General features: G+C 36.9%; 1 protein-coding gene across 1 annotated transcript; it reads right to left on the reverse strand.

Moving 5' to 3' along the window:
• Nucleotides 1-913: 913 nt before the first annotated feature.
• Nucleotides 914-19,570, reverse strand: LOC109061091 (kinesin-like protein KIF26B). The gene is given in 15 exon segments (XM_042746867.1): nt 914-2,067; nt 2,198-2,348; nt 3,438-3,607; nt 3,689-6,416; nt 6,616-6,775; nt 7,787-7,931; nt 8,173-8,353; nt 9,151-9,413; nt 10,656-10,749; nt 11,082-11,279; nt 13,234-13,405; nt 13,516-13,673; nt 16,583-16,957; nt 17,893-18,243; nt 18,374-19,570. Coding segments are annotated over 15 exon segments (5,394 nt in total). The 5' UTR covers nt 18,425-19,570; the 3' UTR covers nt 914-1,870.
• Between the last annotated feature and the right edge of the window lie 31 nt (nt 19,571-19,601).

Genomic DNA, 19,601 nt, shown 5'->3' on the forward strand with positions numbered 1-19,601 from the left:
GCATGATTAATATAATTGCATAAACATATTATATTAAATAGCCTATACTACAAAAATATTTAAAATATACTAGGCCTATATATTATATATTCTATGATACTGCAATATTTATTCTTGTACACAAGACTAGCCTTTTGTTTTTATAACCTACCTTATACTACTTGCATTTTAAATTGATGACTGAATAGTCTTCACCAACTTTGCAAAACCAAACAATATCCAATAATGTTATAATAAGCAATGAACTCATCTGAATATTTCCTTTTATTATGAATGAAATTACTCATCATCAACAACAACAGTTAAAAGCTGGTATAAAGAAAAAGTCTTTTGTTCAGTTTCAGTAATCTATTAGCATCATATCCAAATCTATTCAAAATATTTTCAGAACTCTTTCTCCAGAATATAAATAAACTATGTGCTGACATTACAGCTTTGAGGGCAAACGTGAAATGGATGTTAGAAAACGGAGGAACTGGAGCAGAATGTAAACGCAACCCTTGAAACACGGAGACATTACGGTGAGCTGCTGCGTGTCTGTACTGTGTCTGACTTCATTATAGGGAAGTTTCTATTATATTACCATCTGGGTGAACACTGTATTTCATCACAGCCAGGTAATATGTTTTGACAGCGCAATGAGCCAATCAGTTGACTCATCAGTTGATTGCAATATGTCCGAATGTTTTAGCAATCCTCTGTGAAAAACACAAACCACAGTTTTTAGCGTTTGTAAATTTTTTCTTTTAAGAAAATCATGCCATGTTTCTTATACAATGATTACAGTGGGTTTTAATTATGTAAATAAATTAATTAATAGACTTTCAGTAAAAACCTGGCTTAATTTAAATAAAAACCAGTAAACTTAATAACAACCTTTTATTAGCAATAACACAATAAGGATCAAAGGCATTTACAATAAACGTGACTTGCAAATTATTTCCTTTTTGTGCAAAAAAATATATATACACTGGGTGTTAACAATGACTTCTTTACAGTGTTTTACAACCTTGAAAGTGACTATAACTCTAAGTAAAAGTTGCTTTTACGGAGGTAATTTTATCCCCAAATAAAGGCCACTTTTAAACTTGGCCTAAGCATTTTTTTTTTCACACTAAAATGAATCCCAAAAGTAGGCCTAGGCCTAATATAGCCTACTGTGTGAAACAATAAGGTGCTAGAACAATAGATAGCACAAAAAATACTTGAGAACGAAACAGATTAAAACGTTTTTACAGATAGACAAGCAGTTATTATACAGGTCACATGCTCATCGCATGCTGTAGGCTACACTGTTAAAATGTTGTTAACCTAGTAAATATGCCAGTAAGAAAGTTAACCCAGGATTTGCAAATGTGCAACTGGAAATCCTGAACCCTGACTACCCAGAATTAACATTTGAATGGAGAAAAAAAACACAGGTTAACAATTTCAGACAGCAGTCTGCAGTCCAATGTGTTGTTCTGACCCTCTCTGTGCTAAAGCTAACAACACAAACACTGACAGCAAATTAGATTTCAAGTAGAGACTGCACAGCATCACTAGAAGCTTTCTTATAATGTGATGATTTTGAGATGGTTAGAGGATTTCAACGGAGCTCCATAAGGGACATGAAGAAAAAATAGGCCTATATATTTCAGAGTTTTTGCATTCTCCCGAGTTCGCTCACAAAACCTTTATAATGGAAATAATATGTGGGAGTAAAACTATATTCCATCTAGCGAACGCCAAGTTTTCAGACCACAAAGCATTTTTCCTCCCTTCTCATTTTTTCCATCACTATGTCCCCCTAGTTGCTCCGTATATTTGAACGCAAATCATTTAATATTTTGCATAACAGGTAAAAGTGGTCATGCAAAATCTTGGCATGCTATATTCCTGCGAACGCTGTATGATCTATCGTGGGGCGATGTCGTAATTTTCTGCACTTGGGTGCAACGTCAAAGCTGGTGACCATCAAGACATGTGCTTTGCAGAGGTTAACATGACGCTCTAGCCGTTGAGTGACTTGCTCCAAAGCCTCTAAGTGCTCCAGGGAGTCTACCTCAAATGTTTGCCATAAGTCAACTGCAAAACACATCACACAAATAGCATAATAATTAATGATAAGACACAGTAAAAACAACCCTACAGTTTGCTGTGCTACTGCAGTGCTTAATTTGACTTAATATGCATAAGCAAACATGTTAACCCTTACATTCACGGGTCCATTTTCCAGGGTCCAACATCAGATGATGTTTAGCATTTTCCAACTCTCGCCTGAGAGCATTATACCTGAGTCTCACCTCTGCTATTCTCTGCTGTCGATGCTCCAAGAATTTCAGCTTTGCACTAAAGAGGACTATACCCTGAAAACGTGGATGACAAAAAGTAAGTTTGCCTCCATATAAAATGTGAGTGAGCTGAGATTAGCATTTGGCCTACTATTACACCACAGGGTTTTATATTAAAGTAATATTACAGTTTTTTTTAACACTTTTTACATTTTAAAATCAGACACTGTATTCCGCTATCTTGACCCACGAAGCCATCAAATACACAGATACACTGAATTACACACTGTGAAATTTATTTAAAACATAAGACCATGAACGCTTACTACAATGAATGTGCAACTATACATTGTAAACTCTACAAAATAAGACTTGCCTACGACATAAATTAGAGTGAAAAATAAGAACAGAAAATAAAAAACAAAACATACATTCCTGAACATACAGTTTTGGTTTTGTGATAACAATATTGTTTTGATGAAATTAAGCACCATTTGAGGAAAAGGATCTATATAAGAGAACACAACATTGTCAAAATTTCCTCAATGTGTACAATACATTGTTGAATGAATACTTACATTTTTTTAATGAAAACTATACAAATAACACATTTGAAAAACAAAATAATGTAAAATATTTCCTAAATATTCAACAAAAAGTTGCATATTTTTCAGTAATAGAAAAAAATTGTATGTATAAACAATGGAAAATCACATTTATTCTGAATCAGTGTATTGTTTCTAGTCTGAGTCAGAGTTAAAAAAAAATAATAAAAAGCAATGAGCGTTTGAAGTTTCCTTAAGGCTGGAATACAAACCTTTTATAATCACAGCAGATTTCAGCATTTACGGGTCATTATAAACTCAAACTTTCACCTAAAACTCGGACTGCTTTGACTTTTGCCAACTAACGCTCTACTATGGCCTGCATTTTGGGTAAAAATCTAGGCAAAAGTCATTTAGGATATCCCAGCCTTTACTTCTAGAAAACAGTGTTGCGAGTCAAGATAATTGCCTAAAGAACTGATTTTTGTGTCTAAGCAGTTCAGGAAACCGTACAAGTTGAATCAAGCACTACCAATTTAATGGACCATACAACAGCAGTTTGTGAATGAAATACAAAGACAGACAATTTTTTATTTCATTGACACATTTTGAACCTCACCTTGTTCCCTGCCCCACCTCTCTTCTGTACTCCATTTACATTATCAATCTCATAGACTTTAATTTCATAAGAGTCAGAACCACTCCGTTCCACCCGGTGCGTTTTGGGCCCACTGACGGATCTCTTCAGAGACAGGAGGTTGTCTTGAGATGGACGTCTTTGACTGCACCCTGAGGACAAAGACAGGTGAAGACCATATTGTTTTTTTTATGCCAGAATGCATTGATGTAAAAAAAAATTTAAATCCTTACCTATGTTGGTTCTTTTCTTGTTACTTCTCATGCCTTTAGCAGCACCGAGCGAGCAGCTCTGATCGCTGATGGAGTTGTGCGTTGAACTGCTGCTGATTGTAGCTTCACTGTCTCTCAGCATGCTTTCATAGCCACTACTGACCACACTGCTCCTGTTATAGAGTAAAGCCGTCTTACACATGGCAGGAGGCAGCTCTCCACTGAGAACACTGGTGGTATCGCTGGCATGGCCGCTGCAGTGGTGTGGAGTCCGTGGAGCTGTGATCCGGCTATACGGGGATGGCAATGTGTGAACGAAAGGTTTCATCGTCCCCAGTTCCTCACATTCATCTAAATCAGACCCACCTTGACTAAAAGCAGAAAGAGAATCTCTACTGCTTCTTAAAAGCTCAACTCTTCCTTTCCGGACTGCACCGGGTGACTTCAAACTGCCGTTGTCTTGACTTCGGGATAGGGAGTGTGTTGACCAGTAGCTCTGGCTGACAGGTGCTCCGTTAGGAGAAAAGCTTGAGCTCCGGTTGATCGAGTGTCTAGTGGGTTTGGGAGACAAGTTTGGCATCTTGTGTATCTTTGAACTGGGCATGAATTTATTAATGGTCATGGTCTTAGAGTGACCGTTTTTTGATGGCCGGGTTGGATCATTGGCATCATGCATGGGGAAGAACTGTGGAACCCTCCCGAGACTCTGGCTAGCTCGACACCTTACAAAGTCCTCAAAGTCTTCTTTAAAACCTAGCGGACTGGGTTGTGCTGAAATATAATCTTTATCTAAAAGGCCTTTCGGAGCCATATCGATGAAAGCAGTCTCTTCAAGGAACTTGCTTTTAAGTCTTGAGCTAGAATTACCTTCCAAGCTTCCTGTTGAGTGTCCACTCATACTGTGATCCCATGTTTGGCTCCTGCTGGATAATGCTTTCAGTTTTGCATTAAACAACTTGCTGCTCTCCTCAAAATGAGATTTAGTGTTGGTCGTAGTTTCAGTAGCCATGTTTATCATTGCACTTCTGGCTATTCCAGATTCTTCTTTCGTCTCTTTTCTTTTGAGATTGGGACTGTTTGTTGATGTTGGTGGCATGTTGTCTTTGGTCCATTCTACAGTGCCATCTTTCTTTGTATATTTTTTCTTCTCAGGAGTTTCTCTTGGACTCTGTGGGTTCTTTTGTTCTATTTTCATGTGAGGGACATCCTTGACATCTTTCTTGTTGTTTTGGCACAACCAGCTCTGCTCAGGTTTAATTTCACAAGCATATTTTCTGGACTTAGAGACCTCACAGGAAGGGTCAAGTTTAACCATGGCTCCTTTAGGTATCTCTTTCACATCTTCAGTCAGGGGCACCTCAGACCAAGTATCATGCTGCGGAAGGTTTTTTGAATCAATGAAGCCACCTGCCTTGTCAATATGTGCATTGATTTTTGTGTGTTTAATAGCTGCATCTGATGGGACCGTGGAGGCTTTATGCTCTGAAGTTTGTGCATTAGAGTTGGAACTATAAAAACTCGCTGTTTGTTCTTCACCTACGCTGCCGATAATCCTGACAGACTGACTTCCTGGAGTTAAAGCCTGGAGAGAGGGTGACTCATGAATACTTAATATTTGTGCCTTTCCTTGCTCAGTGGCCCCATTTATTGTTACCTCCTCAACCACGGTATACACAAGCTCATCATGTCCATTAAGATCCAGTGGCTTCTGAACGGTCACAGTGATGGTAGCCCTCATCTCTCGCTGTTTTTTTCCTGTACAGTGTGGAATGTCTCCATTCAAAGAGGCAGAAACAGCTGGTGGGGAGCTCAAACTGGAAGACAGGGATGATGAAAAAGAAGAGGATGAGGTAGACCTCGGAGAACTCTTGCCGATAGGAGATATTCTTGTCTCAGATCGCATTGTGGAATTATCCGATAATCTCATTTTACCTTGGTCTTCCAATTTCAAAGATAGTGCAGTGGGCATCATATTCATTATTTTATTATGAGGCTTAGATTTGCTTAGAGATTGGCTAGACATGGGAGATTGGCTAGGCATGGGATCACTCAGTTTGACAACATCTAACTGTGGCTGAATAATCGGTAAATTGGCGGTACTTGGAATTTCTTCACTGTTGTGAATTATCGCAAATGTTTTTGAGGAGTTTTCTTGTCTGGTACTATTGAGTTCTCTGTTGTTTAATGCTTGAATGTCCAATGAATTGGATTTCTTTTTGGTTTGGCTTAAGCGAGGTGATTTGCTCATAGTGTTCACTTCCTGATCTTTGCATAGATCCAAATCTGTTCCGTCTATGTTTCCCAGTCGATTCTGGAGTTCTGCAAATGTGTTGCACTTCAGGCACTCAAAATCTGATTTATCTTGCAAACTTGTTGGTGTTGACTCTTCTTTAGTCTTTTCTTTTGATATCTGCTTCATGCGATTGGCAATTGGTGGAGAGATTTCACAAAACTTCATCAGCGAGAGCTTCTTTGACTCCAGTTTGCTCTTGAGTAAGGATGGAATAATAGGCAAAACCTCTCTGCTTCTATTTGTAACCTCTTTATCTAGGAGGCCAGAAGGATCCATAGAGATAATGGTATCACAAGACTTATCGCTCCCAGGGTAAAATACTGGATCACTAGAGAAACCAGGAGAGGAGAGATCTTGATCCAGTGTCCCTGTAGATTGGAATCTCAGCTTGGTGGAATTATTAAATTTCCTCTCGTTGCCTAAGCTTCTTCCTCCAGGCGAGCTTGAGGAAGATTTCTGAAAACCAAATGCAAAAATAAAAAACTTAGCCTAAATTCACAGCACTTGAAAACTGGGGAACATGTCCATCATTCAAACAATAAATAAATGTACATTTTATACCTCATATGAGATATATAATATGATTTATATAAAACGTAAAGCATGGTCTAAATGAACAGAACCTAAGAACTAGTGAACATGTCTATAAGCATACCCTTATCTTCTTTTTCTGCCTTCGCATTCGAGTGAAAACATGTATTGTGCAAGGGTTTTGTGTGTGGTGTTAAGGGAAGGTGGATATATGGGCAATAATCGTGGTGGAGCAGCTGACATTGCTCAGAGAGTCTTGCAAAAGCATGGCTAATTTACTTCCCCTGTAATGAAGAAATTATCACTGATCGATTATCGACTTAATTACTTTTAATTAATGATGATTTATGATTTACTCACCCACAAGCTATCCTAGGTGTATATGACTTTCTTCTTTCAGACAAATACAATCTGAGATATATAAAAAAATGTCCTGGCTCTTGAAAGCTTTATAATGGCGGTGAATAGTGGTCAAGATTTTGAACAAAAAAAATTAAGTGCATCCATCCATCATAAAAAGTGCTCCACACGGCTCCGGGAGGGTAAAAAAAAGGCCTTCTGAGCAGAATCGATGCACACCAGTCACAAATTAGAAATACAAAACAAGGATTTGATGTTGGAAAGGAAAAATGTTGGAGGATTTCGATATAAGCCAAAAGGAGACTGGTTTTCCTTTGCTTGGAACAAAACTTGGTTCTTTTGATGATGGATTTAAAGCTGCAGTCTTTACAAACTTTTTTTGTGTTCAAAATGTACTAAATGTATATAATAAGCGAGTACACCATGAATTAATTATCCAAACCATGTTTTTGGCTTGTCCTGAATCACTAAGGTACACCTATAATATACATTTATATTCAGACTATTTTAGACTGGTTCTGGTGGAACCACTGCCGAGTAGCCCAATACCTACATGATTCGTCATAGACATAAACAGAGAGAAGTAGCTCAGGCTACAATGTTCTTCTGCAAGATGCACACAGTTCTGTTCATTAACCGCTAGAGCGCCAGAAGTTATGGACTGCAGCTTTAAGCACTTTATCTTGCTACAAAACTTGACCACTATTTACTGCCATTATAAAGCCTGGAAGAGCCAGGACATTTTTAAATCTAACTCCGATTGTATTCATCTGAAAAAAGAAAGTCACAGACACCTAGGATGGCTTGAGGGTGAGTGAATCATAAGGTAATTTTTATTTTTGAAGGAAAATGTTCCTTTAATAAATCACTGTGCTTTATGTTCATTTACTATTAGTAATATCCTACTTTTATAATCGAGACATACATAGACATACCTATTAGGGACCTGATTATGTCTGTTGAGATTGGCTGTGATAAAGTTTCCAAGCTCAGCGAGGCAGACTCCACAGTTGCTTCGTTCCCTCTCCCCCACACAGCTCCCTAAATCGATCAGGCTCAGCTTGCTTTGATCCACATTCACTGAGGAAAGTATATAGTTTCGTAACACCAGCAATTTCAAAAAGAATACTAAAGAAACAAACAGCTTTAAGAAAAAGGTCATATCAATTATGCAAAAGAGTCTTTTTTAATATGCTAAAAACTGGATCAGTACTGTGTGAGAAATGTCATCTAATAGGCCTTTGTTTATTTTAAGATCTGTACTGAGAATCTGCTCATTTACATCTCTATATTAGAGTCATGAAAAGGCAACTGAACTCACTCCCAGATTTGGTGCTGCTTCCTATGTGCTGTTGGCGAACATGCAGGGTGAAGAACATGTGACAACAATGTGGTGGTCTCCCTCCACTGTCCACCATCCCACTGCGAGATGCAAGAGCTGCATCTAGTAGGAAAGCTGCTCTTTCTGGAGTTGGAGCATTTAGTACACTGTGGTTGCAGAGCTGGGATCAAGATAACAAAATCCAATAATGAGACTCTCAAGTAAATGGGAATGTCTCAATTAACATATCAATGAGTATGTATTAAATTTGTATTGATTGCTCATGAATATTGATAATACGCCATGCAAAGGGTTATAAATGTCATGCAAAATGTTGTTTTAAGGAATATTCCATGTTCAGTATATGTTATGCTCAATCAACAACATTTGTGGCTTCATGTTGATTAGATTACCACAAAAATTATTTGCACTTAACTATCCTTTTCTTTATAAAAAGCAAAAATTAGGGTTACATTGAGGCACTTAAGTGAATAAAGCAATCTACAAACATTAAAATAATAATTTTTTCAATAGTATAGCCATAAAATGCAGACAATTTTATTTAACCTATTTTGTATTACATATAATTTTTCAATTGACATGACAACTGACCACCATAAACCTTACAATAACTATAAAAATTATGAAAATGGACCCCATTCACTTCATTTACAAGTGTCTAATTTATACTTTTTAAAGAAAACTTGGTTAGATTGATGATTCTTCAGATTGATAAGGTTATCAACATTATGCCACAATTGTTGTGGATTGTGCTTAACTTGTACTGTACCTGGAATATTTCTTTAAATGCTACATGAACGCTGCATATGCTTGAATTAAAATTTGGCTTTTCCATCATCTAACTATATTATAGGGAAATTTTCAATGCAACTGTGCCCAATAAGCACAAAGCGCTGACAAATAAATGGAAATTAAAAATAAATTGAAGTCAAGATATTAGAACAAATGAACACTTGCTTGTACTCCACAGACGGGGTCCTCTTTGAGGTAAGCATCTGGTTTATAGGTCTCCTTACAGTTGCCCGTGTCAACATCAGCGAGTAAATCCCTGATGCCATTGTTTTCCCCACAGACCTCTACAGCTGACACAGAAACTGAGATGTTTGCCCATGTCTTGTCTTTCTTCCTGGTAATGAGCTTGAAAAGCCAAGATATAGCACAAGGAATGACTCCAAGGCTTTGAGTGCAACCATCGTGACCAATCATTGTGTAAGACATTCCTGTAAACCAAAAGAAAGAAAGTGAGAAAGCCACTTTTTTTTTTAACAGATCATCATTAGGCGGAAAATCCCCTCATAAGGGTTTTGCAGAATGACAAAAATCCACAGACTGAAATATGCTTAAATACGTGGTGAATGACTTTACAAACTGGGGTGTAAAATGCGTTGTGGCAATGTCACGACCAATTAAATGTAAAGCACTTTACTGGCAGTCAAGCATGGGCCGGTTTAAAAGATTTATGATGTCTGGCTGGGAGCCAAGGGCCAACATGGAGACCGGGTAATTCAATCTAGCTAATAGAGAATGATGTCATACTCCAAATGCTATGTAGAGAGTGTTGTCATGATTTTGGGTGGATAACAATTAATAACCTTCAAGGTAAATGGCCTGTGACGACCCACTGTGTAGCCTCTACGTTTAATCCACATTCATTGAGAGGTTCCACAAATCGCACACAGTGGTAAAAACATATGTGAATCTGAACCTTTTTGTGTCAATGCCATTAGACCCAGAGCGAGCTACGGAAGCCTGTTTGCCTCAGAGTAAAACATGAAAAGATAATTGTCAGATGAAATTTAAAATGAGAAAAAGTCATGCTGCAGCAGCTCACACTGTGCTTCATGAAGACGCAAATATTCGAAAAAAGGTTTACAATTGTTAGATTTAATATAATATTGCTAGATATTAAGCTACATTGTGAGATATATAAAGTTATACTTAAAAGATATTAATTTGCAACTGCAAAAATAGTTGCATTTACCTTTTTTTGCTAAGTAAAACAATCCTACAATTAAAACTACAGAGCATTGAACAAAAAAACTAAGCATCCTATCACATATCATACATATTATTGAAGAATATAGAGCTGATATTGCATTTTATGGAAGTAGTCTATTATACAAATCTAACTGATTTACGTTACAAGCTATCAGAATTTCATCTTGCTTTTTGGCCATATAAATAAGAGCACATAAATGCATATTTATGTCCTGAATAAAATTGAGGTGTTGTTCCATTTTTTTTTTCAAGTGTGAGCACAATATTCTCACTACATCATAATATATGAGCCATAAAATATCTGACTTATCAAATGTGATACAAAACATAAAACACAAATACAAGATTTTCACTTATATTTTGTTCAGTAAACCGTTCCATTAAAAAAAAAAAACCCTGACCTTTATTTCATATGTCACGCTTTTCAGGTTTAAAAAAAAGTGATTTTAATATCACTCACTTACCCACATTGGTTTGTCCAAAGCTTAGGATACAACCATCAGCTCCTGCAAGCACACACTGCAGCACTTCACCCAAGCTATTCTCACAAACTTCTGCCTGAAAAAATAATACTTCAACTTGTTTTTTTTTCTATCTTTTTTTATGACAACACTGTTTCATCATTTGTCATCTGTACATAAATTACATGAACAAGTTCCTTTCACATGGAATCTGTCTCTTGGGATGTGGAATTATTTATCCAAATGTGCATCTAACACATCTCAGTTGATTGTACCGGATGAGAATATCCAGATATTGGATATCTGCACTCAAGTGACCAAATCTGAGAGTGTTGCAGATGTTTGGATATTATGACTCAGATGGGCTCCAGACAGTAGACATATCAGTTTCCCATCATAAGACAGGAATAACAAAGCAGTGGCACTGACCTGGGTTGATTCAGGGCCAAAGGCAGCATCAAAGGTGAAGGTCTTTGAGGAGACTATAGTTCCAGCAGTCTGTCTCTGAGGGTTGAAGCTGGGTACATTCAGCACTGTGATCTGTTTCTTTTGCAGGTCCAGTTTGAAAGAGTAGGACTGAGATGGGTCAGACACAGGAACTGAACACACTCGCAGCATCACTTTGACCTAGATTTGGGGGAACAAACCCAAAACAATATACTAATTAGATATTACATATACATTTTTAAATGTATTGCTTGTTCCAAATATTGAAACATCATATTTATTTATTTACATTATTATTATTATGAATTTTAGCCTAGGGCTTAGTTAAGTCCTACATTAGAGGATGGGTCCGGTGAAAGAAAGCTAAATCATTGTGGTCAACATTGAAATCTCTGCTAATGCAGTGGTTATAATAAGGATGGTGAATGTTTAATGATTTAATACTACCTATTCGGTATATATTGCAGAGTACCAGACTTTTCCTGTGAAAAAAACATGTTCCTGTAACTATAACCATATCGGTAATATTTAAAACGTAAAATATCCCACTTTCTATAAGCATGATGTCACTGAACACACATCTAAACCGGGTTTAGGGTTAATGCTTTGTCTGATATCTAATGCATTTGTCCAGTGATATTATCATCTCTGTCCTGAGTCTGTCAAATCATATTTACACCAAATGAATTATTTAAGAATCCATTATCTCTGCTTCAGTTGCTGGATGTGCAGTGCTGAGTGCGATCTAGCTACCAGGTGCTACCCTGAGAGCGATATAATTTGAAACTCAAGACGAGTCCCATCAGTGTGAACTGTGGAGAGTGAAGTCAGGGCGAGCTACAATTAAACTAAATTGATTTCCCTTCCTCAAGAAGGTGGTGCGATGGAATGGGAAGGCCATTAACATCACATTCAGAGGTTACAGTATGAGCAGCTTCTCGAAACTGTGAGGCAGCTAGAAAGCAGCCACATGTCAAGGACAGACTGAATGACATCTAAATCAGCTGATCAGAGGTGTGGTATGTAACGAAGGAACATTTTTTCTTATTCAGAAAATGGTACTCAAAGAAAAATGTAAAATGACGGAGACTCCAGTCATAACAGTAGCTTATTAAAGCTGTTTAATTTTACATGGAGGCATGGTAGCTGCCATGTTAACATCACATGACCAGTCAAATACTCACTTCATCTTCCTAACTAAATAATAAATAAGGAAATATGTGAACAGAGATTTTTTACTATGGAAGATGTAATTCACCACTGAGGAAATAAAACAGACACTACTGTTCAAAAGTTTGGGGTCAGTTAGATTTTTCAAAGAGATTAATACTTTTATTAAGCAAAGATGCATGCAACTCAGAAGTGATCAGAAGTGACAGTAAAAATGTTCCAAAATATTTCTAGTTCAAATAAATGATCTTCTTTTGAAGTTTTTATTCATTGAATTATCCTAAAAATGTATCATGATTTTTACAAAAATATATGACCTAAGTGGCACAATGTTTTAAACACTGATAATAAGAAAAGCATATTACATTTACAGGATCATGTGAAACTGAAGACATGAGTAATGGCTGCGGAAAATGCAGCTTTGACATCAAAAAACAAAAATTTTATAATATATTAAAATAGAAAAAAACTGATACTTTAAATTGTAATAATACTTCACAATATCACTGCCTTTACTGTATTTTGATCAAATAAATGCAGCCATTAAAAAAATCTTACCAACCCCAAAACATTTGCATGGTAGTGTAATTCTGACATATTTCTCATTATTTCTCACAATTAGCAACTTATCTCTCATAATCAGACAAAATATTTTATAATGTGAATTTATATCTTACAATTTCTTTATTTCTTGCAGTTTGTTTTAAATTTTACTTTAAACTTATAAACCTTTACTCTTCCATGTTTCTACAGTCTCTTTCTCAGGCATGCATATTTCTACAATCAGTAACTGAAAACATAACAAAACTAACTATTGCATAACATAAACCAATTTATAGAGTGCACCTTAAAGAACAACTACTATTATCTAACAGTACAATATCACAAAGTACCCAAACATTTTGGTTGTGTTAGGTAGCAAACATTCATTAATTAACGTTTGTAGTAAACATTTAAGCCATACCTTTCCCATCCCAGGTGTTTCCTTGCTTTTACTTGCCGCTTGAAAAATGTTTGCTGGTGCTAGAGGAGGAGATTTCAGCAGAAGACTACTGAAGTTTGTCATGCGTTGGGAAGCACTGCTCTCTGAGAAGTGCCTTCCTCTTCTAACCATTACATTCAACTTCTGTGCTGCCCTGTGGAAGTTCAGTGATTTGACAGAGTTTAGCTAAGATGCATGCACATTACACAACACAAACCTTTAGTTATTTTAGTTCTTTTTTATTTTCTGGTCAGCACCTCTTACCTGACAAAGAAAGACAATGCAGCAGATGTTCCTGCAGGGAGCAGAGAGGACATACTGGAAGAACGCGTCGGCTGTGTGGCGCCGTAGTTGCATAGTGCTGTAGAGGTTACATTCTCCTTTTCATTCACCTTCCCTGCATGCGAAGGACTCTGGGAGGACTGAGAAAGATTGATCTTCACTGATATTGTCAAGCTCAGTAATTAAAGGAATTGTTGACCTGCAAATAAAAATTTGCCTTTTTTTTTCACCCCTCAGGCCATTCGAGATCTAGAGTTTGTTTCTTTAACAGAACCGATTTGGAGAAATTTAGCATCACATCACTTGCTCACCAATTGGTCCTCTGCTGTGAATGGGTGCCGTCAGAATGAGAGTCCAAACAGCTGATAAAAACATCACAACAGTCCACAAGTAACTCACACAACTCCAGTCCATCAATTAATATAGTGAAAAGCTGTGTGTTTGTAAGAAACAAATCCATAATTAAGGCGTTTAAACCATCACTTCTTGCCATAGGCTTCCTAATCCATAAGAACGCTTCCTTCAGTAAAAAGTCCATCACCTGTTGTCGTCTCACATCAAAATCCAGCAATATATTTTTATTCAGTACTGTTTTCGATTGCAAATGTGCTTGATATGCATTCTCTCCAGCTTTTTCACTGGAGAAAGCAATATAATGGACAGAGAACTCACATTTTAACTAGAAGCAGTGGTTTGAAGTTAACAACATCTTCCTGATAGATTCATTACAAACACAGATTTTCACAAGACGTTAACTGATGGACTGAAGTCATGTGGATTACTTGTGGATGTGATCACTACTGTGATGCTTTTATGAGCTGTTTGGACTCTCATTCTGACGGCACCCATTTACTGCAGCGGACCCACTGTTGAGCAAGTCACATAATGCTAAATTTCTCCAAATCTGTTCCGATGAAGAAACAAACTCATTAACATCTTGGATGGCCTCAGGTTTCAGCAAATTTTCATTTTTTGGATGAACTATTCCTTTGATACACTAAATTGAACAGGCAATATGTTTATTTAGTTAGATTAATTTTAACTGAATGTCTTTCTGACATTGATTTAAAAAATATGCCAGTGTGAACACTACACCCTGAACATGAGTGCGTTTAATGCACTGCAGTCAGACACTATTATTAGTGAAAGCCACTACAAGCTGAGTCATGTACAGATGAAGTCATGAACCTCTTTATATGTGTCTCAGCATAAGGCAATGAATGCCTGAGGCTGCAGTTACTGACGAGTCACAAGTCATTCTTCAGCACAAAATCTAACCTCTTCTATATTTCTTTGAGCCTGTTCAAGAAAACCATCGCTTGCCAGCAGTCATATGCATATCTAGAGTCACTCCCTGCCTTTATGTCTCATCAATGCTTCAATCCAGCCATGCGAAATAGGAGCGCCCTCTTTGCTCCCCTTCATTTGCAGAATGTTTCGCCAATTAGCATTGGGAGCAACCCTTGGGCAGAGATGGCAATATTGGCTCTTCTGTTATTTTCTTCTCTATCTCTGCTTTCTTTCTCTTACTTCTCTGTCCTCCAGAGAGAATCTAAGATTTAATTATGTGCACATCTTTTTTTGCCGTTACACTTTCCATGCTTCTGGCCATGCTTTCCATCTGTGTTTGCTATTACAAATACAAACCTACAAAATGCATCTCTTCTGCTTTTACTCCATGCATTAATCTGTTTTTTAAATTCCACTTCAAGGACTGAGTGAGTCCACCTTGGATGTTTGTGTAATGAAATGGAGCTGGGCTAATGGACTCGATCTGCCATCATGCTCTCGGTCTGCGTCATATAAAGATCTGGTACTGAGTGCTGATGGAGCTGTCTGAGACGTTCACTCTCTGCCTCACTTCCATAATGTGTTCTCATTTCATCTGTATTTACGAGCGCTGTGTATGAATATTTCACTGGTCATTAAATGTTACAGCGATATTGATCAAGCTTCTTTTTTTTCTGACAGGCTTCTCTGTGGCATGGATAAAATGTGGGTTTAACCATTAAAAAAGTCCTGTATCATCTGCTTCTGGATCTAATCAAGGGCGACTAGAGGGTTGTGCATCATAAGACAATATGCATGTGTCCTGGTGAGCAGACATAGCTATGCATATTTCATTTCTATACTCTTACATTATGCACATGGATGATGTACTGGACATAAAATATGAACAGCAGAGTGCTTCTTTCCTTGCTAGAATTATTTAGAAAGACTGTAAGACTTTATCATTAGCCTATGTATATTCATTTATGATTTTTAGGTCTGCATTTATTTTATATAAAAAATAGGGTATGAATATTTTAAAATATTATTGCATTTCAAAATAAATTTTCTTTAAAATGTAATTTGTTACTGTGATTGTAAAGCTGAATTTTTCAGTATCCATTACTCCAGTCTTCAGTGTCCCATGATCATTCAGAAACAATTTAATTATCTTATCAATTCCAATTCTGAAAGTTTGTGCTGCTTATTATTTTTGTGAAGAGCATGAAACATTATTTAAAGAGTCTTTGATGAATAGAGATTTCAAAAGAACAACATTCATTTGAAATAGAAATCTTTTGTAACAATGCAAAAGTCTTTACAGTCAGTTTTATCAAATTAATGTCCTTGCTGAATAAATGTGTTAATTTCTTGACCAAAAAACTTTTAAATGGTAATGTATGTTTAGTATTATATTAAAGTGATAGTTCACCCAAAAATGAAAATTGTATCATCATTTACTCACCGTCATGATATATCAAACTTGTATAATTGTCTTTATTCTGTTCAACACAAACAAATATAATTTGAAGAAGTCAATGGGGTCCAAAACAACACTGAACCCAACTAAATTTAATTTTATGAGTTAAAACACTTTAAACCTTTTTTTGTATTCCACACAAGTAAGAAAGTAATATGAGGTTAGAATGACATGAAGGTGATTAAATAATTTTAATTTTGTTTTAACCAACCCTTCAGACCTGAAGTGTTAGTGTGAACAACAGCAATACATACAGCAATAAATACATTACAAAAATTTAATTAAAAAAAATTTGCCTACCTTTTGAGACATTGAATTGTTTCCTTTGCATGAGGACAGGGGCCACAGGGCCTCCAAGTGCTGACGTCCTTTAATCCAGTAATCTGGTGCTGCATTGCTTTTCCTCTGATGGGGGTCTGAGACAACAGATCGGTGGCTTGAGGTTCTGGGGAGTGTTTGTGAGCCTGAGTCTAGGCTTGTGGATGCGATGTTGGCAGTGGTAGGTGGAGCCCATATGGCCCGGTCCTGGGTGAGGATCGTGCGGATAGCCTCCTGCTTCAGCTGGCTAAAGTGAGTGAAGCAGACGCCACAGCGTCCGTCCGCGTTGCCCCAGGCTTCTACAGTACTAGCAGGTGGTTTCATGCTCTCATAAAGATGAATGAAGACTTTGGGATCCTGAGGCACAGAAAGAAAAATGTTGTTGGTGACTGTTAACTCATCAGAACATCAGAAACTGTGTTTATAATTACATATATTTAAAAAAATCTTTTAACATGATTTTTAAACCACATTTTTTTTGGTGAAATGATAAATAATTCCCAGTGTTGTTTTAGGATCACTGACATCATTAATATTTTGATCCAGTTTTCTTTTTTATACTTTCAATTTCATTTTAATATCAGTTAAAGTTTTGTTGTGCCTTTGTAATTTATAGCCTATATATATGTGTGTGTGTGTGTGTGTGTGTGTGTGTGTGTGTGTGTGTGTGTGTGTGTGTGTGTGTGTGTGTGTGTGTGTGTATGGCAACTCTAAAAAACGTTTTTTTTTCCCCAAGTTAGTTAAATTGTTTTTTTTTTTTTTTTTTTTTGTTTTTTTTTTTTTTTGTTTATTATAGCCCTGATAATCCCATCCTATCCTTATCTTAAAGTCATTTCTCAATCCATCTGAAATATTGTGGGGAAAAAGGCCAAAGATTTTGCGTTTACTAAAAAAATCAACTGTGGTCCACTAACCTATTTTTCCCTACCACCAAACACACGTCATCCACAAATGCATCTGTCTCAACTGATCACATTATAGTGCCATTTACTTTATTGTTCTCAGTAGGAACTGAGTTTTCATATCCCACCCATTATACCCCATATTCTAGTGTAATCAAGGCTAGACGAGTGTCACATGAATCACCGACCAACTGCAAAAGCTAATCGATTTAAACTCGTTTCAGGGGAAGGGGAAAAAAAAGCATGCGCCTCATATGTAATTGAAATATGAGACAGACTGTGGCTGATGGGGTGGACATGCATGCAGCAGCCCACTAAACACCACCCATGAAAATGCATGATAATCGTTTCTAAATGTATGCAAATAGATAATACAAGGAATATACTTACTTTAGTAGAAAGATTTTCGTCAGCTACTTGTTTTAACGCTTCCCTTTTGAAGACGTTGAAATGAGAGATGCACTTTTTGCACAAATGTCCTGTGTCGAATAACGTTTCTCTTTTCGTCCCGGTGGACTTGGTGGAGTTGTATTCAGGGGGGTAACCGTTTAGCGATTCTTTGGACCATTTTGACCGTAGGAGAGAGTTAGTGAGGGGTGTCGGGAAGGAGCTTGCGAACCCTGTCCAAGGTGCTGCATGAGAATCATATGCTGAAGAGCCAGCGCCTTCGGGCGGGAGACGCTCCTTCTGCGCTGCCGCTGCGTGACTCTTGAACACGGGACTCATTTTGACGTTGCTCATCTGTAAACCGTACACCGCGCATATTAATTGTATTCAATATTCAACACTATATTTCGTTATAATGGAATATAACTGAGCTAACAAATGGTGCATATTACTTACAGTCAGAAGTACTTAGTCACCTACTTACCATGAACCGCTCACTGCCTGTTGTTTCACAGTATCCTGTTTGATTCCTCATATTCTGAATGAATAAACGCTCAATAAATTCGTTATCTCAACGCGTCCTCCACAACAAGTTTCCATTCATAAGAATAGATAAATAAATAAATACATAAATAAATAAAATAATAATAATAATAATATGTTTTCACGCAAAAAAAATGACTTTACTTCGAAAAGAAAGAGACGCGTTGTCCTCGCAGCGCATGCTGTGGTTTCGAGTACCGTGCTTTTATGTTCTTGGAGAACTCCGGTGAGTAAAAATGAATATTTGATTTCTGTTTACGCAAATGCAAAAAGTCCTTGAATTAAATCATCCCTCGCGAGCTGTTCTGTAAGTTGCCGTTGTTTTTAATACCCATTCTGAACTTTATTCTGTGCAAGCAAGGCATATATGATGAAAAAAAAAGCTTTTTATAGCCTATTCATCGTTGGGTTGTTGTTGCATTATGTCTTCATCTTTTTTGTTCTCCGGTACAGTACCACCCACTTGTCATTGCTCTAAGGAATTGAGATCACAAACACTCTTGTGGTTACCATATAGTAAGATTGATCATGAGATAGCGCCACCCATCGACTAACATTTAAATCTGCAACCGGCAGTGCTGCCCACATGCGGATTTATACAAGACACTGCAAAGTTCAGTATTTGTATAATGAAAAAATATATATAATTGTGTGGCTATTAGAATGTGTTGTGTATTCTGAGATAAAGTACTTTTTCTGTTTTATTAAAGGTGCATTCATCAATCGTTTTTCAACTATTAAAGCATTGTCCCCCTGTTTGCCTTATGTTGGGGGTCTTTTACTCCACATTTGAGCTAAAAGGCCTCCAACATGGGGCAGAAGATGGAGAGTGGGTTACTAATTGTTGAAAAAACTATTGATTGTCATACAAAGGCTACATGCAGCATCATATTTGAACATATATATGACTATTCTACTAAACATTGTGATGTTACATTTTTTGCATAGCCAACAATTATTTTCTTAAAGTCAGAAACCTGTGAAACGTGTAAGCATGAGGTAAACACTGAGGCTTATGAAAAACACTTGGGGTGGGGGAGTTATTGAACTATTATCAACATTTTAAAACAAATGTAAAAAAAAAAAATACATTTAAAAAATCATTATATTGTTTATATGTGGATACATTTACATTTGCAATGCTCATTAAAGGATTTCACAATGCCAGT

This window comes from Cyprinus carpio, chromosome B20, assembly GCF_018340385.1.
Source record: "Cyprinus carpio isolate SPL01 chromosome B20, ASM1834038v1, whole genome shotgun sequence".
Taxonomy (NCBI): domain Eukaryota; kingdom Metazoa; phylum Chordata; class Actinopteri; order Cypriniformes; family Cyprinidae; genus Cyprinus; species Cyprinus carpio.